The sequence below is a fragment of the Talpa occidentalis genome, unplaced genomic scaffold, assembly GCF_014898055.3.
Source record: "Talpa occidentalis isolate TD23 unplaced genomic scaffold, MPIMG_talOcc4v2.1 talOcc4.11, whole genome shotgun sequence".
In the NCBI taxonomy this organism is placed as follows: Eukaryota; Metazoa; Chordata; class Mammalia; order Eulipotyphla; family Talpidae; genus Talpa; species Talpa occidentalis.
The window spans coordinates 1,046,211-1,072,715 of record NW_023601104.1 but is presented as its reverse complement, the minus strand read 5'-3'; the positions used below and the strand labels follow the sequence as shown (position 1 = coordinate 1,072,715).

Here is a 26,505-nt window from a genome sequence, read left to right as displayed (position 1 = left end):
CAAAACATATGGAATACAGTAAAAATTGTACTAAGAGGAAAATATATGACAATACAGGCCCACATCAAGAAACAAGAACAAGTGCAAAAAACTTTATCTCTCAAATTGAGGAATCAGAAAAAGAAGGAGAAACAAAATCCGAAAGGAATAGTAAAAATCAAAGCAGAAGTAAAGGAAGTAAAAATTAAAAAGCAGTCCAAAGCATCATCAAAACCAAAAGCTGGTTCATTGAAAAAGTAAACAAAGTATACAAGTTTCTAGCAAGACTCACTGAGAATATAAGGGAGAAATCTAAAATAAATAGGATAAAAACTGAAAGAGGATAAATCACATCCAATGCTGCAGAAATTAAGAGGACAATTACAGACTATTATGACCATCTATACATTAACAAATTCAATAACCTAGAAAAGATGGACAAATTATTAGAATTATGCAATCATCTGAAACTTAATAGTAAAGAAATAGAAACCCTGAACAAACAAATCACAAGCAAGGAAATAGAAAGAGTAATCCCAAGAAACAAGAATCCAAAATCAGGTGGGTTCACAAGTGAATGCTACCAAACCTTCAAAGATGAACTAATGCTTAACTTTCTCAAACTCTTCCCAAAAATTGAAAAAGAAGGAATATTTTCGGACTCTGAGGAGACCTACAAATAGCCCAAGGCCAGCAGGTAAGCTTGTGCGGAAAAGCGGTGCACTTGAAAAGCATACGTGGATCCGGGCTGCCCAGGTCCCCGCGCCTGCTACCTAGGCTTGCAGGGAGACGTGCGGGAGCCTTCATTGAGGTGAATGGCCCTCACTGAGTAATCAGAAACCAGGCGCCTGGACTTGGGAGCGGGGTGCAAAAGGTGCCATTTCTGCGGACACTGAACTGGGCTACAACCCACATCCTGACCTGAGGGCTTTGGAACTGAGACCCGGGGCACAAAATTAGGGGCATGGGTTCTCCACGACGGTGGGGCACAAGGCAGACACAGCACCCCCACACCGTTGAGGCGCTCCATGCCATTCCCACCCTTTCCCCCCGACCCACAGGGTGAAAAAACAGTTCCCAAAGGACACTTGGAAGGATCTCTGGTGCTACCTAGTGACCAGAAAAAAATTACCAACACCCTATAACTGGAAACCAGGGATCCCAAAAACACGCTCAGCACTAAGAGAGGGTGGGCCACGCAAACGGGGGTAGGAAGGGAAATAAGGCATGGAGCAAGACCCCATCCTGGAACTGAGAGCTAGGCACAGGATCCAGGGTGTGGGATGCACCATAGCATCGGGCACTGCACAGGGTGACAGCCAGTGTTTTGGATCTGATAGCCCTGGAACTGAGACCTAGAGTGCAGACTTCAGGGCGTGGGATCCATACAGCTGCGGGCACAACACCTGGTGAACACGGGGCAGACACAGCACCCAGCTTCAATAAGAGCCCCTGTGTTGAGGTGCTCCCCTCTGGAGAACCACTGGGAAAAAGCATAGGTCAGCAAGTACGTGTCTCTGGTGCCACCTCGTGACCAGAACTGAATCACCAACTAACTGATTCCCTGTTGGAACTGAGTAAATACAGACAGAGGGAACTGTAAGGGACAGAGCCCAGCAACAAAGCATCAACACCCTGGTGGAGTTTTGGCCTACCAGTGCTGGTCTCAGTCTGGTAAACAGTTTACGACACCCCTAAAGGAGCACTCCAAAGAGATTCCCGCCAACACCAGTGGCACAACGTCCCAATGCATAGAACTAATTAGAAAGCAAACAACAGGGAGAAGAAAAAATATAAATAAACAAGCAAGCCAGCAGGAGGACATACCACAAAAAGAAATACAGTCACCAGAGCTCAACAATGACATGGAAGAACTTCTTGGCCTATTAGATAGAGAATTAATTTTCATCCTAATTAAAAAGCAGAAAGAAAATGAAAAGGAAAAAAATGATTTGAGACAAATAATTACTGAACTGAAGAATGAAATTGAGACCTTAAGAAAGGAAAGAAAAGAAACACAGGAGATAAAAAGATTACTAGAGGAGATAAAGAACTCTGGGAAAAGCAATGAAAACAGAATTGATGAAATGGAAGAACGTATCAGTACTATTGAAGATACAGAAATAAAAAGAGCCAAAAGAGAAAAGGAGAGAGAAATGCAAATGAAGCAGTATGAGGAGACTCTTAGACAATTATCAGACTCCATGAAGAGAGGAAATGTAAGAGTTATAGGCATTCCAGGAGGTGAGGAGAGAAAAAGGAACTGAGAAATTATTCAAGGAGATAATTGAAGAAAACTTCCCAAGCATGAAAAAGGAGATGAATATAGACATATAGGAAGCGAGAACTCCCAATTACCACAATGAAAAGAAAGCTATGGCAAGACACCTAATAGTAAAGCTTGCAAGAGTCCAAGACAAGGAAAAAATAATGAAACTGGCAAGGGGGAAGAAACAGATAACTTATAAGGGAAAACCAATCAGGTTAACTTCAGACTTCTCCAAAGAAACATTACGGGCAACATTACGAGAATGGAGTAACATATTCAGCAAACTTCAGCACAGCAAATGCCAACCAAGAATACTTTACCCTGCAAAGCTCTCTTTCCTCTATGAAAAAAAAAAAAAATTTGGACCTTCTCAGACAAACAGAAACTCCAGAAATTCATTACAACTAAATCCCCACTCCAAAAGATTCTACAAGAAGTCCTAAAGCCAAAACCAACAGGAAATGAACAAGAAGAACAGAATAAAGCAAGGAATAAAATCACAAAAAAGACAAACAAAATGGCAAACACAGATGCCAACATATCAATATAAACTCTAAATGTAAATGGATTAAACTCATCAATGAAAAGACACAGAGTAGCAGGCTGGATTATAAAACAAAATCCAACCTTCTGCTGTCTCCAGGAAACACATTTAACCACAAAAGATAAACATAGACTGAAAGTAAAAGGTTGGAAAACAATCCTATAAGAAAATGAACCAAAAAAAAAAAAAAAAAGAAGGCAGGAACAGGCATACTTATATCAGATGAAATAGACTTCAAATTAAAAAAAGTAAAAAGAGACATAGAAGGACACTATGATCAAGGGGACAATACATCAGGCAGATATAACATGCATCAACATATACTCACCAAATGAAGGGGCACCAAAATGTATTAGAAAATTACTATCAGCTCTGAAAGCAGATATTAAAGAAAATACATATACAGTGGGAGACTTCAACACCCCACTCTCACCAATGGACAGATCAACGAGACAAAAAATAAAAAAAGACACTAGAGCCCTAAATAAAGACATAGAATTCATGGACTTAACAGACATCTATAGGACACTGCACCCCAAAAAATCCTAGTACACTTTTTTCTCAAGTTCGCATGGATCATTTTCCAGAATTGATCACATACTGTTATGAGTGAGACCATCTGGTATTTTTCTTTTTCTTTCTGGCTTATTTCCCTGAGCATGATCCATTCCAGCTCCATCCATGTTGCTGCAAATGGCATTTGTTTATCTTTTTTGATTGCTGAGTAATATTCCATTGTGAATATGTACCACATCTTCTTGATCCAGTCATCTATTTTTGGTCATTTGGGTTGTTTTCATAGCTTAGCTATTGTAAATAGTGCTGCTATAAACATAGGGGTGCAGGTACTCTTTGAAATTAATGTTTCTGTGTCCTTTGGGTAAATACCTAGGAGTGGAATTGCTGGATCATATGGAAGCTCTATGTTTAGTAGGTTGAGGAATCTCCACACAGCTCTCCATAGTGGTTGGACCAGTTTGTACTCCCACCAGCAGTGCAGGAGAGTTCCTTTTTCTCCACATTGTCGCCAACATTTGTTGTTGCTAGTGTTTTTAATATGTGCCATTCTTACTGGTGTTAGATGGTATCTCATTGTAGTTTAAATTTGCATTTCCCTGATTGCAAGTGATGTTGAACATTTTTTCATATGCCTGTTGGCTATTTGCATTTCCTCTTTGGAGAAGTTTTTTTTTTAGCTCTTCTGCCCATTTTTTGACTGGATTATTTTCTTTGTTTTTGTTGAGTCTCATCAACTCTTTGTGGATTTTTGTGATTAGTCCTTTATCATTAGTGTTGTGTGCAAAAATGTTCTCCCAGTTGGTGGGGTATCTCTATGTTTTGGTTATTGTCTCTTTTGCTGTGCAGAAGCTCTTTAATTTGATGTAGTCTCAGCTGTTTATCTTTGCCTTCACTATCACTGCTTTGGGTGATGCGTCTATAACGATGTCTTTGAGGTCCATGTCATGTAGTGTTTTACCTATATTTCCTTCTATATATTTTATGGTTTCAGGTCTTATGTCTAGTTCTTTAATCCATTTTGAGTTGGTTTTTGTGCATGGTGTGAGGTAGTATTCAAACTTCATTCTTTTGCATGTAGCGACCCAGTTTTCTCAGCACCATTTATTGAACAAACTTTCTTTGCTCCAGTGCATATTCTTTGCTCTTTTGTCAAAGATTAGTTGACCATAAATCTATGGGTTTATTTCTGGGTTTTCTGTTTGGTCCCATTGGTCCTTGTGTGTATTCTTGTTCCAATACCATGCAGTTTTGATTACTATGGCTTTGTAGTATAGTTTGAAATCTGGGAGAGTGATGCCTCCATTCCCTTCTTTTTTTTTTCAGGAGGGTTTTGGCTATTTGGGGTTTTTGGTGGCTCCTATGATTTTCATCAATATTTTTTCTATTTCTTTGAAGAATGACATTGAAATTTTAATTGGAATAGCATTGAATCTGTAGATTGCTTTTGGTAGGATGGCCATTTTGATAATGTTAATTCTTCCAATCCATGAGGAGGGGGATGTCTTTCCATTTCTTTGTGTCTACTTCTATTTCTTTTGACAGTGTTTTATAGTTTTCTTTGTATAGGTCCTTTACTTCTTTTGTTAGGTTTATTCCCAAGTATTTGATTTTTTTTGTTTTAATAATAAAAGGAATGGTTTTCTTGATATCTTCTTCAGATTTATTGTGTATAGGTAGGCTACTGATTTTTGTGTGTTGATTTTGTATCCTGCCACTTCACTAAACTGATTGATTAGTTTAATTAGTTTTTCTGTGGAGCTTTTGGGGTTCTCTATGTTAATTATCTGAGCATTTTCTGTAGCACCTGGATTTAGGCCTTTGTAAGTACTATACGTTTAGGCAGTCCTTTCAAGAAACTCAGACGGCTCCTTATTAGCCTTTTGCCGAATTTCCAGTATCTTAGCAAAACTCTTTTGCTTAGGCATTCTCTGCTTCAGTCCTACTAGTAGGCACACCTTTCAGTGTCCTAGTCTGTCCATTCCCTTATCACTGGGATCCCAGTGAGGGTATACCATTGCAACAGCTTCTCTGGTGGTAGGTTTTCTAGATTCTCCTGGTGGAGATGATGGGCCTCTCCACTAGCTTTCCTTAGACCCATGTGCCACTCACCTGACATTAATTGCGTGTGTAACATAGTTTGTATGTTTACCACATAGGACATTGGAAGAGTGAAATAGAGGCAAACAAATTAACCATCCTTTTATGATCTTGCCAGGATGGTAGGACAGAATTTCTCCACTTCAGGGGGTTCCTGGTGGAAAAGTGGGTGTGTGACCAATAGTATTTAGCAAGTAGCTCCAGTTCATTCAATCCACCCATTGGGAGTTGGTGAAGAGAAAACTGCCCTACCCTGGGGCAGCTCCTTTGGCCAAGCTGGTTGCCACATTTGGTATGAGGAGGAGTGATCTTCATCCTGTCCTAGGGGTGGGGTTTGAGGCCTGTGGAGTATCTGCAGCATCTGCAGGAGGGGCATTGCCTCTTGAAAGGATTCTCTATTGATGGTTCAACATTGCCAGTAAGTGATGGCTCTCCTCTTCCTGCCCCTCCTTCGTATAGCTGTCAGGGTGAGGGGAAGGCTGCTACCTGCTTCTTTGTGCCATCAAATAGGCCCCTGTCTTTTTTTCTTTTTTTTAAAGATTTATTTATTTATACAAGAACTGGGGTATAGGCCAGATGTGCGGGAGGGTGAGAGGATTCTCCAGAGATAGAGTGGGGAACAGAACAGGCAGACTGACAAAATACACTGCTGAGGGGAGCAGCGGGCGAGTCAGGAGAGGTCTGCTGCACCATGTGGGTATCTCCCTTGCTGGCCAGGATCAAACTGGTGCTGCAGAGGCTGTGGATAGCTTCACAGCGCTGCACTCAACCACCTGTGCCACCAGGGAGGCCCAAGGCCCCTGCCTTTTCTAAACATAATTTATAGAGGGACATGAAAGTATGAAATTCCTCCAACTGAGCTTTCTCAGTCCACCAGAACTTGTCCAAGTTCACTTTTTGACTGCAGTAGAAGGCTCAATGCCTCTTGAACCAAAAATGATATTGTGTAAAGTGCTTATCAAAGTGGACTTCCGGAGGTACAAGTTTTATGTCAGAGGCTGAAAACGAGCCACACAATGTGCCCACAGAATCTCTTATAAAACAAAAACTACCTTCCGTACACCAGACCTTATCAGAGTTCTCAAACCAAAACTTAGACAAGAAGAAGTAGAGTGGAAGGAGGGGGAGGAAAGGGAACAACACGGAGAGGAGGCGAGCAGAGCGGGTGCTGCCAGAACTAAAGACACTCACTGAACTCAAAACACACATATGAAAAAACTTTACTGAAAACCAACTACTACATTAGAACAGAAAAATCTACATCACATCCAGTAATTGTAATGGCTTATGGTGACCAATGCAAGTATGGGCTGGCTAACCATGGGTATCTGGCCCCGTGTCAGGTGCCAAGTTGAAACAGGACGAAGCGGGGGTAATGAGGTTGATCCAGTTGGTGAGTCCTTACCTGCCCATTTGAGAATGTGGGACAGGACCCCAAAGAAGACACAAGAAGACACATAATAATAACGGGATTTATTTACACAGGGAGTGAGAAAAGGGAGTGGAGAATGTATAGGTATATAGACTGGCATCAAACAGATGCTATCTGTCCTACCCCAGAGAGTGTCCACTGAGCCGCGACCAAGGTGCAAGTAGAAGCCACATGTGCCAAATTGGTGGCTTCTTCCCAGCTCTCCTCCTCACCAGCAAATAAGTGCTGAAGTCCAAAAGTACAATTGCTAAAGCGCCAGTCATTCTAACTGCCAACCCCCAGTGGCTTAATTGCCAAAAGCCCCAACTCTGACCCCTTCCCCTATCAACCTCTGCTTAGTGGGTGGAGTCTGAAAAGCGCCACCTCTACCATCCAGGTAGCTATGAGCACCACCCTCTGGTTCAGATATTGCTCTTCAATGCTCCTCTTACAATCTGTAGAACTGTATGGTTCCCTTTTCATGAAATGTCCAGAATAGACAATCTATAGAAAGAGAGTAGATTAGTGGTTTGACTGAAGGAACGGAGAAGAAATGGTGACTGTAAATGAGTGCAGTCTTCTTTTGGGGTGATGTAAATATCGGTAGGATAGTTGCACTCTTGTACGTGTACTAAAAACCATCGAACTATATACTTAAAATGGGTGATTTGTATCAATAAAGCTGTTTTATATGTATATAAGAAAGATAATGAGTGGTTTTTATTTTTGTCCTGTTGATTTTGAGACGTTCAAGTGGAGGTGAAGGGACAATTAACCGCTGGATCTAGAGCTCAGGAGTAGAACTCTTGGCTGGAGATATACACTAGGAAATCTACAGCACAAAGGTGCCAACTAAAATTACAGAAAATGAAGCAATCAACAAAAGGGAGCGTGTCCTGTGTAAAAGAAGGGTGTGTGCTTTACCCCTCAGGGTATCAACACTTAAGGGATGGGAGAAATAACGTAAGACTTCAAAAGAGATGGACAGCTTTGTTAGACAGGGAGGTGAGATCAACAGAGTAGAAAGACAAGGAAACATCCTGGATGTGCAGGAGGAAAGCGTGTCGACTGATACAGAGAAATTAAGTTAGGTCATGGTGATAGTGTCCACAGCACAGGCAGCAGGGAGAGCCCTAGTAACTGTGGGAAGAATGGCTTCCATGGGCTGGTGAGACAGAAGCCTGAGCGCAGTAAATCCAGACCTCAGTCTTAGCTGAGGAACTAGGAACATCCTTGTCTCTGTAATTGGAGCAATGTAGCTGTGAAGGGGAGGTCTGAAGAGAGGAGAAGGAACATGGGCGTTGAAATGGAGTTTGGTGGATTTCACGGGCGAGACTGGAGTGTGTAAATGTGTGTGGGAATGAGGGGGACAGGAAAGCTGGGCCAACCCCTAGAGGAACGAGCCCTGAGCACCTGCCATGAGATTGCAGTTCAGTTCCATGGGCTTTACCCTGTTGTTTACTCTGGTGTTTACCGCCTCTTTATTACCGTGTAACTTATTTTATTTACTTGTTGCTTTGTCTCTCACACTGCTCCAGGAATGCTGGGATTAAAAAAAAAAATCTAATTTGTTATAAATTTGAAACATCTGGAAGAGCATCTGACGATGGTGGGTGCTCAATAAAATTATTGAGTGAAAAGGTTTTCAAAACAGGTAAGATGGGGAACGAGCCAGGATACAGCCAATAAATCCTGGCCTCACAGAGCTTGGAGTCCAGCAGCGAGGAAAAGGGCACTGGAGACCACGCCTCCCGCTTTTTGGGGGTACCACTGAGTTTCCGAGCTGGGCGGAGAGGAGTGGGGGGCAGTCACCCGGTGATTGTGGCCCGCGCTGAGTCACTTCCCTCGGAGCCGCGCTGGACACTCCCCTGAACTCCTGAGTATTTGAAGCAGAGAAAACGCCGTTGTCAAGTGTTGGCATTTGGCGCCCTCAAAGGGCGGCCCAGAAGCGGGGCGCAGAGGCTTTCGGTCGGAGGGCGAGCTGCCCGGCCGAGCCCTGCGCGCTTCCTCGCAGAGCTGACGGGGTTCAGATTTGGGGGGTGGACCTCAATCTGCGGCCTGGCGGCGGTGATGGGGCCCCCCAAGCAGGCGCCGGACCCCGGGGGGCAGCGAGCCCTGAGGCCTTGGAGGCGCTGGGCTCCCGGACGTTGCCCCCGGACGGAGGGGGAGCACTGGGCCCCCCGCCGCCCCCCGGCTTCCCCCCGGCTTCCTCCCCACCCCCCCCCGGCTTCCCTCCCCCCCCGCCCGGCTTCCCCCCGGCTTTCCCCGGCTTCCCCGCCTTCACCCCGCCCCCGACCCCGCCCCCCGCGGCCCCTGCCCCCCCGACTCCGCCCCCGCCACCGCCCGGCTTCCCACCGACACCGCCCCCCCCGACGGGCTGCGCCTGCGCGGCGGACGCGGCGCCGAGCGCCCGGGTCACGTGGCCCGCCCGCCCCTTCCCGGGGACGCCGGAGCCGCCCGGCCGCGCCGGAGCCGGTGAGTGTCGCGCGGCGCGTCCGCGGCCCCCGGCCCGGGCGGAGGCGTGGCGGGGCCGGGCAAGATGGCGGCGGGGGAGCCGCTGCGCGGCCCGGCGGGCGGACCGAGGCCGGGGCGCGGCGGGGAGGGTCCCGGGGCCGGGCGGAGCTGGGTGCCCGGGCGGTGGGACCCCGGCACCCCCTGGCCGGGCCGGGCCGGCGCGCGTCGCGCTTCTGGAACGTCCCGGCGCGCGGGGCGCGGGAGAGGCGCCCCGGCCTGCCCGACAGGTGCCGCGCCCCCTGAGCCCGCCGCGCCCCGAGCCCCCCACTGCCCCCTGGGACGCCGGCCGCGGCCTCGGGCAGGGTCCGGCCCGGGCCCACACCTGAGCGGCCGCGCGGCCCGGCCCGGCCCACCCCGCCCCAACCGCGGGGGCCGGACGGGGAGCCGCGGGGCGCGGGCCTCGCCCGCACCTGCCGCCGTCGGGGCCGCTGCTGAGGGGCCCCCAGGAGTGGCCTCGGGGGCTGCTGGGGACTGCGCCCCCCAACCCGTGCCTGGCTGTTTCCCGGGGAAGCGGCGGCCCCCTGCGGCCGTCCCCCGGCCGGGGGTGGGGGGGAACCCCTCGAGGGTGCCTCACCCGCGGACGCTTCTCCCACGCCCTCGCGACAGCCGCGGCCCAGTGCTCGGAACGCGTCGGAGCAGAAAGATGGACCAGGCGTGAAGCCCTTTTGTGAACCGGGACATGGAGGCGCAAAGGGGCGACCGCACGCCCAAGGCCACCCGCGAGCGGGGCCCACCCGGAACAGCCCTCAGAGTTCAGGGGGACAGTCTGGGCCCCTTCCACTCGGGTTTCTGTGGGTGCTCTGGCCCTGGTATTTTTCAAAACCCCATGACTGGCTTTTCCTCAAAATGAGTTGGGTGCAGGTTGATGAATAGAAATGACCTGAATAATGTCTTCTCAGGAATTAATGTTTTAATCAAAGGTTCTGTTTTTAATATGATTTGAAAGTTATCAGTGTGAGGAAGTGTGAGAGCACGTCTTTGGAGGCAGACTGATCTGATTTGAATCCCAACACTGCCCCTTGTCCTTTGGCATATTAATTTTTCTGAGTCTGGATTTCCACATTTGTGAACTACAGATGTTGTTATCCACTCAGGAACTTGCTGATAGCGTTATCAAAGAGATCTCTGTAAATCATTGAGAACTGCTCCTGGCTTATAGTAGGCTCTCAACAAATGGCTTACTCCCTTTTTTCTGCCACTCCCTTGAGTTGCATTTAAAAAATGCTCGGTAGTTTAGCCACCTGATGGTATACGTTGATCGACCTGGCAAATTATGCATGGAGGCATACATTATAAATATACATGTATTTATAAATAATCTGGATTCTGGGTTCCAAAGGCTTCATGGGTATTAAGGTTGATTTCATACTGATTCTATTAGGACTTTCATTCAATCATTTTACAGGAATGTTTTAAAGATAAATAAGATGAAGGGGTTAAGATTCTGTCTTTCACCTTCATACCCAACCACAGCCTAGTTTTAAAAGAGGAACAAAACTTCTTTGGGAATCACACTTAGCCAGTGATGATGGTGTTCATACATAAGCAGACTTCTGTTGGTATAGTCTGATACCTTGTGAAGTTGGAATTTCTGAAATTGTAGGAGTGGAAACTACAAGTGATTTGTATAACAGAAATTAAAATCTCTAATTAAAATCTGTTTCTAGTTTTTTGCTGGAATGGTAACCTTTTTAGAAATGTGTTGGGCTTTTGCAGCAGGTCTTATAGAACATAAACAGCTGAAAGATCTACAGTCTACTGGTGGAGCCAATCTGAAAGATAAGAAGGAAGTGACTTACGGAAATACCTTTTTATTTTGTGACATGACATACTAAAGAGTCATGAAATTGCTAAAATAGTTAATACTTTTTAATAACTTCTTAAAGTGGTAAGTTCATTACAGGTGATTTTGAAATCATATGCGAAATAGAATAATAAAATGAATTTGCTTTGAACCAGTCTCTGTTTCAGCAATTATCTATGCATGGACAATCTCGTCCTATAATATTCTCCTGCCCCCATTGTTTTGAAGCAAATTTCAGACATCCTATTTCATATGTAAAGATTTCAGTATGTATAAGACCTACTTTTCATATAGTATTGGAAAAGAGAGAAGTAGTTTGGTATTTTCAATGAGCATGTCTAATTCATGAGAAAATAAATGCCTCTTGGTTGATGTATTCATGACAGTATATTTAGGTGTGATCAGAATTGAAAACCTCATTAAACAACTTGGAGTTATAAAATGTCTGTATGCTGAAAAAAAAAAACACAAAACTCATATTTTACCGCAATTCACTTTAGTTTCCACTTAGCAAAGATGTGAAAAAAGTACTGGTAGTTTTTTTTTTTTTTTTTTAAAGATTTATTTATTTATTTATACAAGCACTGGGTACAGTCAGAAGCACGGGAGGGTGAGAGAATTCACCAGAGCCAGAGCAGGGAGCAGAGCAGGCAGAAGGACCGAGGTACATTGCTGAGGGGAGCAGCGGCTGGCAGGAGAGGTTTGCGCTCCTCCGGACCCTCCTCCAATGGCCGGATGGCAGCCGGGGATTGAACTGGCGCTGCAGAGGCTGGGGATTGAACCGGCGCTGCAGAGGCTGGGGGCAGCTTCGCAGCCCAGTGCTCAACCGCTGCGCCACCAGGGGAGGCCCCAGTACTAATAGTTTTTTGAGTATTCTCATAACAGCTTTGTTTAATGACCAGATTCAGAAAGGCAAGTACTCAGATTTTCTTACATTTCAGAAAAGGCAAAAACACAGGTGAATTTTTGAGTTGTGATTGCAAACCCCAATTTTCTGCTTGTAAGTACGAGAACAATGCATGGATGTATTGGGCTGCCTTCTGCTAGTTGGGGCTCTGTTTTTTACAGTGCTGCGACAGGCAGGCTTCTTACTATTTTGGGTCTGCCCTACTTTCTTTTTCAGAATCTGTGAACTCAAATTTAGGTAAAGAAAAGAGAGGCAGGCCTGTCCTGGCACTTGAGCCAGTCTTCACATTTCCATTTCTAGAACTATAAACTATCTCCACAGACATTCTGGGATGGCATAGTGGGATAAGACAGGTAGACTTTAGTTCATCACAGGCAGCAGCATGTTGAGAAATGTTGGACTCAGTTAATCCTAGTGTTCATTCCCGGTTTACCCACTTGTTTTGTGGTCCATTTTCTGTGACTTTTTTTTTTTTAATTTTTTTACTATAGCCCAGAGTTTCTCAGATTTAATGTATTTGAGTAGTACTGCCAATATTTTGCCATATCCATTTTTTGTATTAATTGATTTTCATTTATGATAGCATTATAAATCTTTTAACATTTGAGAAAAAATATAGCCATGCTTTGCATAATGGCATTTTTGCTAATGACATACCACATATACAACGGTGACCCTAAAACTCCTATCGTTGGGTGATGTTGGAATGTTGTAGTGTTTTATACTGACATAGTCTCAGACATCTCATGCTAACCATGTCTCTTGATAGTGTCATTTTCCCTTGTGCTTGGATTTAATCTTATGTGATCTTGTTCATAATGGCTTTAGGCATACAAAATCAACTGTTGTTGCCAGTGAGAGGCCATGCTGAGTGATTGACCTGGAAATGAAATTAAAAGTGATTAAGGACTGTGAGAATGGAAAATCAGTGATGTTATTGCTTGCCAGTCAGGCATGTCCCATCTCATCATAGCTACGATCTTGAGGAACCAGAACAAAGTGATGGAAGCCCTTCAAGGATCTGCTTCATTGAAAGCGACGAGATTAGCATGAATTTGAGACGGGCTTATATCAGATATGGAGAAACTCCTAGTCACCTCCGTGGAAGGCCAGACACAGCAGCATAACACTCTCAGCACCATAATGATCACAAGCAAAGCAGATGGTTTGTTTGGTTATTGAATGAAATATCAGATATGGAGAAACTCCTAGTCACCTCCGTGGAAGGCCAGACACAGCAGCATAACACTCTCAGCACCATAATGATCACAAACAAAGCAGATGGTTTGTTTGGTTATTGAATGAAGGCTGAACACACGTGGTGTTGACTTTACTGCTGGCTTGGGGTGTTGCAGGTGGTTCAAGAATCGTTACTCACTACATAATGTGAAAGTGAGTGCTGAGGTAAAGGCAACTGAAACATAGTTAGAAACTCTAGGTAAGTTGACTGTGGAGGAAAATTACTTGCCAGAGCACATATTCCATGTGAATGAAACTTCCTTATCTGGAAACAGATGCCTGAAAGGACTTTTATCCAAAAGGAGGCCAAATTATGCCAGAAATCAAGACTTTTAAGGACAGGATAACAGTCTTGCTTGGGAGCATTGTTGCAGGTTACTAATTAAAAGCCTTTTTGATCTGGCGTGGAGGGAGTCAAGGCCTTCAAACATATCAGTAAGCATTCAATGCCTATGTGTTACAGGAATAATAAGTCATCAGTGAGCCAGGTCATTTTTTAAGATGCCCTCCTGAGTTGCTGTGTGAGCCAAACAGTACTGTTTGGAGAATATACCTTTTATTTTATTTTTTAAAAAGATTTATTTGTACAAGCACTGGGTATAGTCAGAAGCGTGGGAGGGTGAGAGAATTCACCAGAGCCAGAGCCGGGAACAGAACAGGCAGACTGACGAAATACACTGCTGAGGCGTGGCAGGAGAGGTCTGCGCGCCATGTGGGACCCTCACCTGGCAGCCGGGGATTGAACCGGCAGTGCAGAGGCTGCGGGCAGCTTCGCAGCCCAGCGCTCAACCACTGCGCCACCAGGGGAGGCCCCCCCCAATAGTAAAAGGTTTTCATGAATAGAGAGGAATATTTATGGTGCTTCATCTGCTTACAAGCAAATATGTGCCAAAAAAAAAAAAGGAAGAAAGAAAGAAAACAAGCAGACCACCGGAAATAATTTTCAAAGGAGGAGTGACCCCTCTTCAAGAACAACCTCAGGCCAGATATCCTTTAGGATATTTATCATAAATGTTGTCATAGGAGATGAACAGAGCCATGCCAGTTATTACCCCTGAGCACCTTCCAGTGTGACATGGTGTGGAGGTGGAGGACAGTGATACCACTGATCTCACCCTGTGTATCTCTAGGCTAATGTGTGGTTATGTCTTAAAAGATTGGTTTTCAAATTTTTTTTTTAAGATTTATTTATGCATACAAGAACTGGGGCACAGGCCAGCGGTGTAGGGGAGTGAGAGGATTCACCAGAGACAGAGTGGGGAACAGAACAGGCAGACTGACGAAATACACTGCTGAAGGGAGCAGCGGGCGCGGCAGGAGAGGTCTGCTGCGCCACGTGGGTAGGGATCAACTCAGTGCTGCAGTGGCTGAGATAGCTTCATAGGTTGCATCTTAACCCCTTGCGTCACCAGAGAGGCCTAACAAAAGAATGTTTAAATAGTAAAAACAAAACAAAAAAAAATAAGTAGAAAATGGCTTATAGAATAAGGATATAAAGAAAGAAAATATTTTCTACAACTGTACGGTGTGATTAGTCTAAGCTAATGTTATTACAAAAAATTAAAAGGTTATAAAAAGTTGAAAAAACTAAGTATGAAGTTATAGTAAGCTAAGATTATTATTGCAGAAAGAAAAATATTTTTGATGAACGTAGTGTAGCCTATGTATACGATGTTTTTAAAGTCTGGGGTAGTATGCACTAATGTTCTAGGCCTTCACATTCACTTGCCATTCACTTTCTGACTCACCCAGAGCAACTTTCTGTACTGCAAGCTCTATTCCTTGGTAAGTGTACAGGTGTATCATTTTATTGTTTCACTGTACTTTTACTCTATCTTTTTTTTATGTCTAGATACAAGATACTACATTTACATGCTGTATGTATTTCTAACCTAGAAACCATAGGCTGTGTATCATATTACCTTGGTATGTAGGAGGTGCTGTCATCTAGGTTTGTGTAAATATACTTTATGACGTTCACACAACTATGAAATTACCTAATGATGTGTTGTCAGACCATGTCTCCATCATTAAGCAATGCACGCCTGTAGGTCTATTTAAAGAAAATAAGTAACAGTATAGGCGGTAGTTATGGCAGGTATTAAAGTTGTAACTAAATTTTGGAAATTCTGGATCAGGAATTAGGTGTTCTTTTCCCCTATAGTTTTTATGAGATATATTTCATATACATTAAATTTAACTATTAAAGTGTACTCTTCAGTGGTTTTTAATACATTACAGAATTGTGCAGCCTTCATCACAGTCAGTTTTAGATTATTTTCAGTATTCCAGTATGAAATCCTATAACCATTAGCAGTTACTCTGTGCCTGGCAGCCCTTTCTTCTTCCTCACATTGCCTTCTGTTTGAGATCCCGATAACCTCCAATCCACTTTCTCTATGGATTTGCCTACTCTGGACATTTCACATTAATGGAATCATGCAATGTGGGTCTTTGTTTTTGTTTTTTACATGTAGTGTAATGCTTTCAAGGTTCCTCCATGTTGTAGCATGTGTCAGCACTTCATCTCTTTCTTTTTTAATAGACTTAATTTTTAAAAAATATATTTTACGTCATTGTTCTTTTTATTTATTTATTTTTTTACAATGTTTGCTTTCTTTTCTCAGGCATAGTCCCCATAGAATTTCACCACCAATTCACCTGTGCACCATCACCATAGTCCCTTGTGCTCTTCCCACCCTCATTTTGATCCCTCTCTCTACCCCTGCTCTGCAGTATGTCTCTGATTTATAATTGTCTGTTTTTTATTTTTATTTTTTTCCCTGAACCCTTATTTGGGTCCCCTGTATTCCTCCTGTAAGTGAAATCATCCAGTAATTTTCTTTTTCCTTCTGGCTTATTTCACTGAGCATGATCCCTTCTAGCTCCATCCATGTTGCTGCAAATGGCATGAGTTTATCTTTTTTGATTGTTGTATAGTACTCCATTGTGTATATATACTACATCTTCTTGATCTTCTTGTCTATTTTTGGGCATTTGGATTGGTTCCAAGTCTTACCTATTATAAATAGTGCTGCAGTAAGCATAGGGGTGCAGGTATTCTTTTGAATTATTGTTTCTGTGTCCTTTGATTTATTTTTAGTATTTTATATATTTTTTATATCATTCTTCATTTTATACAATGTATGCTTTATCATCTTGGGTCTAGTCCTCATGGAATTCCCACCACCAGTTCACCCATGTACCATCACCATAGTCCCTTATGCTCTTGTTTTTGTGTTCTTTGGGTAGATCCCTAAGAATGGAATTGCTGAGTCATATGGTAACTCCATTTTTAGTAGACTGAAGAACCTCCACACAGCTCTCCACAGTGGTTGGACCAGTTTGCACTCCCACCAGCAGTGCAGGAGAATTCCTTTTTCACCACATCCTCACCAATTTTTGTTGTTGCTTGTTTTTTTAATGATACCATTCTTACTGGTGTAAAGTGGTATCTCATTGTTTTAATTTGTATTTCCCTGGTTATGAGGAATGTTGAGCATTTTTTCATATACCTGTTGACCATATGTATTTTCTCTTTGAAGAAATGTCTTTTAAGTGCTTTTGACTATTTTTTTGACTGTCTTGATTACTTTGTTTTTGTTGAGTCCTGTGAGTTCTTTGTGTATCTTCATGATCAGGCTCTTTTTTTTTTTTTAAAAAGATTTATTTATCTATTTATACAAGCACTGGGTACAGTCAGAAGCATGGGAGGGTGAGAGAATTCACCAGAGCCAGAGTGGGGAACAGAACAGGCAGAAGGACTGAAAACACTGCTGAGGGGAGCAGCGGGTGCGGCAGGAGAGGTCTGCGCACCATGTGGGACCCTGGCCCGTGGCCGGGTATCTAACCGGCACTGCAGAGGCTGCGGGCAGCTTCGCAGCCCAGCGCTCAACCGCTGTGCCACCAGGGGAGGCCCTGTGATCAGGCTCTTATCAGTCATATGGAGTGCAAATTTTTTTCCCAATCAGTAGGGTGTCTCTTTGTTTTACTTAATGTCTCTTTTGCTGTACAGAACCTTTATAATTTGATGTAGTCCCAGTTGTTTATTTTTTCCTTGACTTTCTTTGCTTTGGGGGATGTCTCTTTAAAGATGTTACTGAGATGTATGTCTTGTAGTGTTTTACCTGTATTTTCTTCTACATATTTTATGGTTTCAGGTCTTATGTCCAGTTCTTTTATCCATTTTGAGTTGATTTTTGTGCATGGTGAGAGGTGGTGGTCTAGTTTCATTCTTTTGTTCATGGTGGTTTCCAGTTTTCCCACCACCATTTATTGAACACACTTTCCTTGTTCCATTGCAAATTCTTTGCTCCTCTGTGGAAAGTTAGTTGTCCATGTAGGTGTGGCTTTATTTCTGGGCTTTCTGTTTGGTTCCACTGGTCTGTGTGTCTGTTTTTTTTTTTTTTCCTAGTACCACACTGTTTTAATTATTATGATTTTGTAGTGTAGTTTGAAGTCTGGGTGTGTGATGCCACCATTCTCCTTTGATTTAGTCAGGAGAGCTTAGGCTATTTGAGGTTTTTTTTTTGTGACTCCATATGAATTTCATCACTATTCTATTTTTTGAAGAATGTCATTGAGATTTTTATTGGACTAGTTTCGAATCTGTAAATTGCTTTTGGTAGGATGGCCATTTTAATGTTATTTCTTCCAATCCATGAGCAGGGGATTAATAGACTTTAGTTTTTTATTGAGAGGAAGATGTCGAGACTTCTCACATACTTGCTGCCCCAACTCATGCACAATCTCTCCCATTATCAACATCCTCCACCAGAGTGGTACATATATTATAATTGATAATCCTTAATTGACACTTCATTCTCACCCAGCCTATTTATATTAGGGATTACTCCTGCTCATGTCATTTTATGGGTTTGGACAAATGTATATCATACAGAGTACTTTCACTGCCTAAAAATCCCCTGTGTTCTAATATTCATTCCCTTTTCCCTCTTTTTCCTTTTCCTGTTTAGGTAGTTTGGACTTCTTTAGAAATTTCATTTCTCTTTTGACTGAGTAGTATTCCATTGGTGGCTTTATTATGTTTTATCCATTCATCAGTTGGTAGACATTTGAATTGTTTTACTTTTTGGCTGTGATGAATGATGCTGTTAAGAACATTTGTGTATGTGTTTTTGTGTGGACATGTTTTCATTTCTCTTGGGTATATGGCTAGGAGTGGAATTGTTGGGTTGTGTGGTAACTTTATGTTTGACTTTTTGAGGAGCAGCCAGACTGTTTATAAAACCAACTCTACCATTTTATATTTCCACCTGTAGTGTATGAGGTTTCCAGTTTTCCTACACTCTTGTCAACATTTTTATCATCTTTTGGATTATAGTCATCTAGTGGATGTGAAGTTTATCTTGTTATGGTTGTCAGTTGTATTTCTCCAGTGACTAAAGATGTTCAACATCTTTTCATGCATTTGTATACATATTTTTAAAATGAGGATGAAATGGTTATTTTAAAATTTATTTTTTACATCATTTTTAACCAATATTTCCTTTCCCCCTCAGGTGTAATCCCCATAGAATTTCCTTCACCAATGCACCTGTGCACCATCACCTAGTTCCCATGCTCCTCCCTCTCTCCCTCCCTCTGATCCCTCTCCCTCCTCCTCCCCTGCAGGATGTCTCTGATTTATAATTGTCTGTTTTTGTTTTGTATTATTTTTTTACACCGATGTCTTATTTGGTTCCCCTATATTCCTGTTATAAGTGAAACCATCCGATATTTATCTTTTTCCTGCTAACTTATTTCACTGAGCATAATTCCTTCTGGCTCCATCCATGTTGCCGTGAATGGAATGAGTTTATCTTTTTTGATTGCTGAATAGTATTCCATTGTGTATATATACCACATCTTCTTGGTCTAATCATTTATTTGGGGGCATTTGGGTTGTTTCCAGGTTTTACCTACTGTAAATAGTGCTGCAGTAAACATAGGGGGACAGGTGTTCTTTTGAATCACTGTTTTTGTGTCCTTAGGGTAGATCCCTAGGAGTGGAATTACCGGATCATATGGTAGCTCCATTTTTAGTAGACTGAGCATCCTCGCCAACATTTGTTGTTGCTAGTTTTTTTGATATGTGCCATTCTTATTGGTGTAAGGTGATATCTCAGTGTGGTTTTGATTTGCATTTGCCTGATTATCAGTGATGTTGAACATTTTTTCATATGCCTGTTGGCCATTTGCATTTCCTCTTTGGATAAATGTCCTTTAAGTTCTTCTACCCATTTTTTGACGGATTGTTTACTTTTTTTTTGTTGAGTTCTGTGAGTCTTAGTATATCTTTGTGATCAGTCCCTTATCAGTTGTATGGATTGCAAAATTTTTTTCCCAGCCAGTGAGGTGTCTCTTTGTTTGGTTAATGTCTCTTTTGCTGTACAGAATCTTTTCAGTTTGATGTAATCCCAGGTGTTTATCTTTTCCTTGACTTTCTTTGCTTCAGTTGATGAGTCTTTAAAGATATTACTGAGATGTATGTCTTGTAGTGTTTTACCTATATTTTCTTCTATATATTTTATGGTTTCAGGTCTTATGTCCAGTTCTTTTTATCCATTTTGAGTTGTTTTTTGTGCATGCTAAGAGGTAGTGGTCTAGTTTTATTCTTTTGCATGTCGTGGTCAGATGAAATGATTTTGACCTGATGTAATGGAAGCATAGATGTTGCTGTCACTCTTACGTGTATTGCACTCCAGAAGTGCTTTTTCATGCTTAATACTCTACTGTGACAATACATCCCCTAGTTACAATCTACATACATGTTGTAGTCACTATAATACTTGTTTGCCCAAGTGTCCCTGGAACTATCTTGAATTTAACTTAAAATTCATGTATCCTAAGTACCACTGACTTTTGGTTCAGAGATAGCACCAATGATTGGTCATGTTCCCAATTGGTATGAGTGCACAAGCCATGTAGTGATGTAAGTATTTGGAGTAAATCTGTATTTGGTAGGATTTAAGAGTTAGCAGTCCAGCCGTTGAGTCTTTTTTTCCTCCTCGGGGAGGAAAAGCCCTGGGAGGTAATGATCTCTGACTTGAATATTGTAGAGTCAAAGTTGAGTTTAATCTGTAATTTGGAAGTAAATTTAAATCACAGGAATCTTTTCAAGCTGAAATTGCAGTGCAATTATGTAACAGAAAATCTGGAAAATGCAAAGAAAAGATTGTCCAGAATTCTAGAGGTGTTCAGATACCAATTATTGAGTGCTGGGTGTATGCCGTTTGGTGCTTCACATTTAATTTCTTTGATTTTGAAAATAAATCCTACAAGGTAGCTATTTTTAGCCCTATTTTCAGTTGTGCACCCTGAGGTTCAATGTTAAGTGACTTGCACAAAGATAACATAGATTTTTAAGTGGTAGTCTTGGAGTATGAAGTCAGGTCTGACTTCAGTTACGCTCTTTCGAATTTTTGGGATCTAGACCAGAACAGGTTTTATTGAAATCAGTTCAGTAGAGTATATAGCTTTAATATTTGATCTGGAATGACCAAAGAGAGGCAAGTGTAATTTTTCTTTATGAACAACCCAACCAGCTGCTTGCCTACCTTCAAAATCTTGTATTTTTTACCTACCATTTGCAAGACAGCATGTTAAGTTGGGGAAAGATCTTGAAATATGAGACATATTTAATAGAAATGAGGGGAAAGCAGGTAACACTGAACATCTACTATGTGCTGGATTTTATGAATTATTAAAATTTATTTTGGTATCTGTATCAGATATTTTAACTGGCTCTAGCATGCTACCATTTAACTCTATATAGTGCCTAGAAAACTGAAGTTCTGAGGCATTAAATGATGTGTTCAAGGTTATAGAACTAGTAACTGATCATTGGCAGAATGGGATTGAGTTGTGTGCTTTTCCACTGTGCCTTACTGATTTTGGTGGATATATTGCACATCTAACTCCAATGATTGGATGGCCTTCATTTCACATACCTCCTGCCACCCCCAAGGTATATATTCTTTCCTTTATATCAATTTTATAGAGGTTTAAAAGTACACTGACTTATTTAAGAGGACATTTTAAAAGGTATTGATAAATTTATATGTTCTTGTGAAGTGCTACTGAGATCCAGATATAGAACATTTCCATCTTCCCAGAAAATTCCTTTGTGCCCATGCTTGGTCCTTCCCCTCCAGGCAAAGCAGTCCTCTTGGTATTTCTCACCTAAGATTAGTTTTGCACATTCTAAAACTTCATATGAGTGGACTTATTAACACATAATCTTTTTTTGATCCAGCTTCTTTTACCGTCTGTGATATCCATTTTGTTGTGTCTTTCAGTGATTTGCACCTTTGTATTCTATTATATGGATATACCACAATTTGATTATATCTTCTGTTGGTGGATATTTGGGTTGTTTCCAGTTTGGGGATATTATGGATAAAGATGCTGTGAACACATGTATAGGTCTTTGTGTAGATAATATGGTTTTATTTCCTGTGGAGAAATACCTAGCATTCATTTTTATGGATGAGAATACTGATACTTAATGAGTTTAAATTACCTCTCAAGATTCCATAGCCTTTATGTACTCTTTCCATTATGTTATACTTTTTCCCACTTTTTGAGAAGTTAAATTTTTTTTAAAAGATTTATTTATTTATTTATACAAGCACTGGGTACAGTCAGAAGCGCGGGAGGGCGAGAGAATTCACCAGAGCTAGAGCGGGGAGCAGAGCAGGATGAAAGACCGAAGTACACTGCTGAGGGGAGCAGCTGCCTGGGGCAGGGGAGGTCTGCGCACCATGTGGGACCCTCCTCTGGTGGCCGAGAGCAGCCGGGGATTGAACCGGCGCTGCAGAGGCTGTGGGCAGCTTCACAACCCAGCGCTCAATCGCTGTGCCACCAGGGAGACCCCCATGAAGATAACTTTTGAGCTTACCTTCAAGAATTGCTAGGCTTTGAGTAGGTAGAGGTTGAGTGCAAAGGAACATGGTGAGCAAAAATTGTTTGGTATAGGCTTTATTTATTATGTAGGATTTCTTTATTAGTATTCATATTAGTAAATAGGTGTTTGGTTAATGTCTACTGAGTGCCAGGCACTGACCTGTATTCTGGGGCTATAGCAGTACCACAACCAAAGAACATCTTGGGGTTATGTTCTTGTGGGGAAAGATGTACAGCCAAGTGAGTGAGTAATATGAGGTAGTAAGTGCTGGGGAGGAGAAGCAGGGTGGGTGGGGATACCAGTGATGAGTGATGGGTGGCATGATAAATTTAAATAGAGTGCTTGGGAAGGCTTCACTGAGGAAATGACATGTGAGCAAAGATGGGTAAATTTGTAGTGTTTGGGGTGGGGGACCCAACAAGTGGAAAGCCCTGAGGCGGGAGTGTGACTGGCACACAGGGAACACTAAGCGGTCACTGTGACTGGAGTGGGAGGAACACCAGGGAGGAAAGGTGGACATGTTGTGGTTCAGAAAGGCACAGGGCGTTAGAAGGTGGAGGTTGTGGTAGGCAAATGTGAGGACTTTGGCTTTTACTGTGAGTTAGATGGAGAGGCATTAGAGAGCTGCCAGCAGAGGCGCTCTGCATTTAAGATTGTAACAGCTTTATGGAGATAAAAGTCATACGTAATACAACTCACCCATTTAGAAAATGGTTTTTAGTATATTCATAGGGTTGTATAAGCATCACCATAGTGAATTTTATAACAGTTTCATAATCTCCAGAAGAAACCCGGTACTCATGAGCAGGCATTTCTCTTTTTCTCCAACCCACTAATGTTAGGTTACTACTGATTTTTTGAGTACAGATCTACCGATTCTGGACATTACTTATAAATGGAATCATGCAATATGTAGTCTTTTGTAGATAGGTTTCTTTCACTTAGCATCATTTTTCAAGGTCCAGTATGTATCAGTACTTAGTGCCTTTGTATGAATGCCACGCTTTATTTATCCATTAATTGATGGACGCTTGGGTTGTTCATACTTTCTGACTATTATGAATAGTGCTGCTACAAATACTTGTATACAAGTTTTGTGTGCTCACATTTTGAGTTGCTACATTTTACAAGAACCTCATTCACTTAACAAAGGATAGATGACATACATTTTTATCCCAGAAGAAGGTTTGGTTTAGTTGGTGCTTGTTCTTACATGGTCAGATCATTTTTTATAGTGACTTCCTTACCCCTTTTTGTTTTATCTGTTGAATAATTTCTCTGCTTTAGATTTCCTTGAGTAAAAGTTTGGCTACAATAAATAGGTTCTCTGAGAAGTAGGGTCTGTTTTAATGTAGTGCCTTATGTAATTGATAACGACGGTTGATAAAATTTCATTTTAGAAGATTCTTTTTTTTTTTTTTTAAAGATTTATTTATGCATACAAGAGCTGAGGTACAGGCCAGAGATGCGGGGGGTGAGAGGATTCACCAGAGACAGAGTGGGGAACAGAATAGGCAGATTGACAGAAGCACACTGCTGAGGGGAGCAAGGGGCGAGTCAGGAGAGGTCTGCTGCGCCATGTGGATTGCTCCCTGGCTGGCTGGGGATTGAACTCGTGCTGCAGAGACTGCGTATTGCATTATAGTGTAGTGCTTAACCCCTTGAGCCACCAGGGAGGCCCTTTATGAAGATTCTTGAAGTTCTGAAGGAAAGGTTACATAATGTCTTTTATACTAGGTTAGGATTCATTAGTGGGTCATAATGAAACAGCATTTACAAATGAAATAGAATAGAGAAAGAAATTTCAATAGTGTATCTTATACAATAGGGATAAATATGACAATGTAACTTTTGTTTCAGTTAAACATTTGGAACTAAGTCAAGATACAGTGAGTGTGTACTTATAAAACTGTAGTAAAAAAAAGTTTGAAGTCTTGTGATATCCTGAATTAGTCATGTAATCAACCATGTTTTTATTCCATTTTATTTTTGTCTAGAGCATTGAGGTATTATTCAGCATAGAGTATTTAAAACGTGCTACCTTATATCCAAGCAGACAGTATAAAAGAGTGGTTTGTATTAATTTTTAGTGTAATGAGAAAATTGTGGGGATGAGATTTGTATCTTTTTATGTATCAATAAAATTTTCTGACAATTTTGTGACTAATGGTACGTATATGTGTTTATTGTAGGAGTCACACCCCATGGATTTATGTGGTAAATGAGCTTCTTGGCACAGAAGGAAATTAAAGAATGATGGTAAGTGATTCAGCTACTTTCAACACTCATTTTTTTTGGCCTCCCTCTTGCTCACTTTCATCTGTTATCTTTTGGATGTAATATTTATCACATATAAGATGCTCTTAGAGCACCTTAGTTGTAAAGAACAGCGATTTAAAAAAAAAAAAAAAAAGAACAGCGATAAAGTGAACAACTGTGAGTGCACTGCTTTACGTACTAGCCCGGGAACCATTTCCGTCCACCTAGACTTGCTGCTAACCTTTGCGGGACCTAGATGAGAATACACATGGAAGCCAGCTTCTCTAAGTCTTAGTCTTGAAAGTTAAAAATCATCCATGCCAATAGCTCGACCTGCTTTCCTACCCAGGGCCCAGCCGACTCTTATGAAGCCACACTCTGGCAGGCAGGGTGAACACTGGGCGGGGAAGCCTCTGAATCTGGGAGGAGACTGACGCGGAGAAAGTCTGGAAAGCCAGAGCAGAGAGGTCCCCTCCCCATGCTTTGCTTTGCTTTGCTTTGCTTTTTTTTTTTTTAAGATTTATTTATTTATTTATACAAACACTGGGTACAGTCAGAAGCGCAGGAGGGTGAGAGAATTCACCAGAGACAGAGCAGGGAACAGAGCAGGCAGACTGATGAAATACACTGCTGAGGGGAGCAGCGGGCGGCAGGAGAGGTCTGCGCGCCATGTGGGACCCTCGCTGGCGGCCGGGGATCGAACTGGCGCTGCAGAGGCTGCGGGCAGCATTGCAGCCCAGCACTCAACTGCTGCACCACCAGGGGAGGCCCCATGCTTTACTTTTCTAACAAGATTTTCAGGGCGTTCTATGTACCTTCTTCAGCAGATTCAGGAGAAAGAGGGAATGCAGACACATGGGGGAACCCAGTATGCCTGGACACCTTCTTTGGGAGGTTTGGGGTGGTCATTCTTAAAAAAGAAAAGCCAGATTTTTTTTGACTGTGGCTTCTTTCCTTCTCATCCCCTCATTGTCTGGCCTGGACTCAGTTTAGTTGGCGAATCCCCCCTCTCTGTCTCTGTTCATTGCATCAGTTACTGGTTATTTCTGGGCCTTAAGGGTTTTGATAAGCGGTGTCTTCTACAGTGGAAGGCCCAGGGCAAGTGGAGGTTCTGGGAGGACTGGCAGGAGTGCCCCCACCTGTGTTCTCCCTTCCTGTTCCATCCCTCCCCACCCACACTGCCACACTCCCGATTCTTTGGTCTTAAAGACATTAAAATTTTTCTAATTTTTTATATTCCGTATCTATTACTTGGGGTCATTTTCCTTTTGCTTTTTATATTCTCAGAATTTCCTGTAGTAAGCACCTTTTAGACGTCCTTATTTGCCTGACGATCTTTTTTTCTTGTTTTAATTTAAATGATCTGAGTCTTGTTAAGTCTTGTTTGATAGACGTTTCTCTTAATATCTAGAAGAAAATGATTCCACTTTCCTCAGCTTTTTGAATTTCAGTGTTCTTTTTAATTTAACTTTGCTTTAATATTATGTACATCATTCACATGGTAAAAGTCAAACTATAAAATATTCGTTTAGAGAAGTATTAAGTTGCATCTCTTTCCATTTCTTACCTGTGAGTAATCCTTTCTTTTCCAGTTTTTGTAAAAAATTGTGGAAATATACACATAAAATTTGCCATCATAACTATTTTGAAGTACTTAGTGGTATTAAGTATTTTATTCACATTCTTGTGCTGCCATTAACACCTTCATCTTCAGAACCCTTTTCATCTTGCATAACTAAAATTTTGTACCTATTAAACAATAACTCCTTTTCTCCTTTACCCCAGCTCCTGGCAACCACTGTTTTATTTTTGTCTCTGATTTTGACTACTTTAGGAACCTCATATAAGTGCAATCAAATGGCATTTGTCTTATTTAATGATTGGCTTATTTTACTTACCATAATGTACTCATGACTGAATAATACTGCACTGTATGTATATGCCACATTTTGCTTATCCAGTTTTTTTTTAAAGATTTATTTATTTATGCATTCAAGAACTGGGGTACAGGCCAGAGGTGTGGGGGATGAGAGGATTTACCAGAGACAGAGTGGG

At 42.1% G+C, this 26,505-nt stretch overlaps 1 protein-coding gene across 2 annotated transcripts in view; it reads left to right on the top strand.

Moving 5' to 3' along the window:
* The first annotated feature begins 9,254 nt into the window (after positions 1–9,254).
* Positions 9,255–26,505, top strand: part of SCAPER (S-phase cyclin A associated protein in the ER) — a 196,622-nt gene continuing 179,371 nt past the window's right edge. For both annotated transcript variants that reach the window (XM_054699971.1, XM_054699972.1), the window contains exons 1-2: positions 9,255–9,294; positions 24,384–24,450. In XM_054699971.1, coding sequence (XP_054555946.1) covers positions 24,445–24,450 — 6 coding nt within the window. In that variant the 5' untranslated portion in view covers positions 9,255–9,294; positions 24,384–24,444. The remainder of the gene's footprint in view (positions 9,295–24,383; positions 24,451–26,505) is intronic.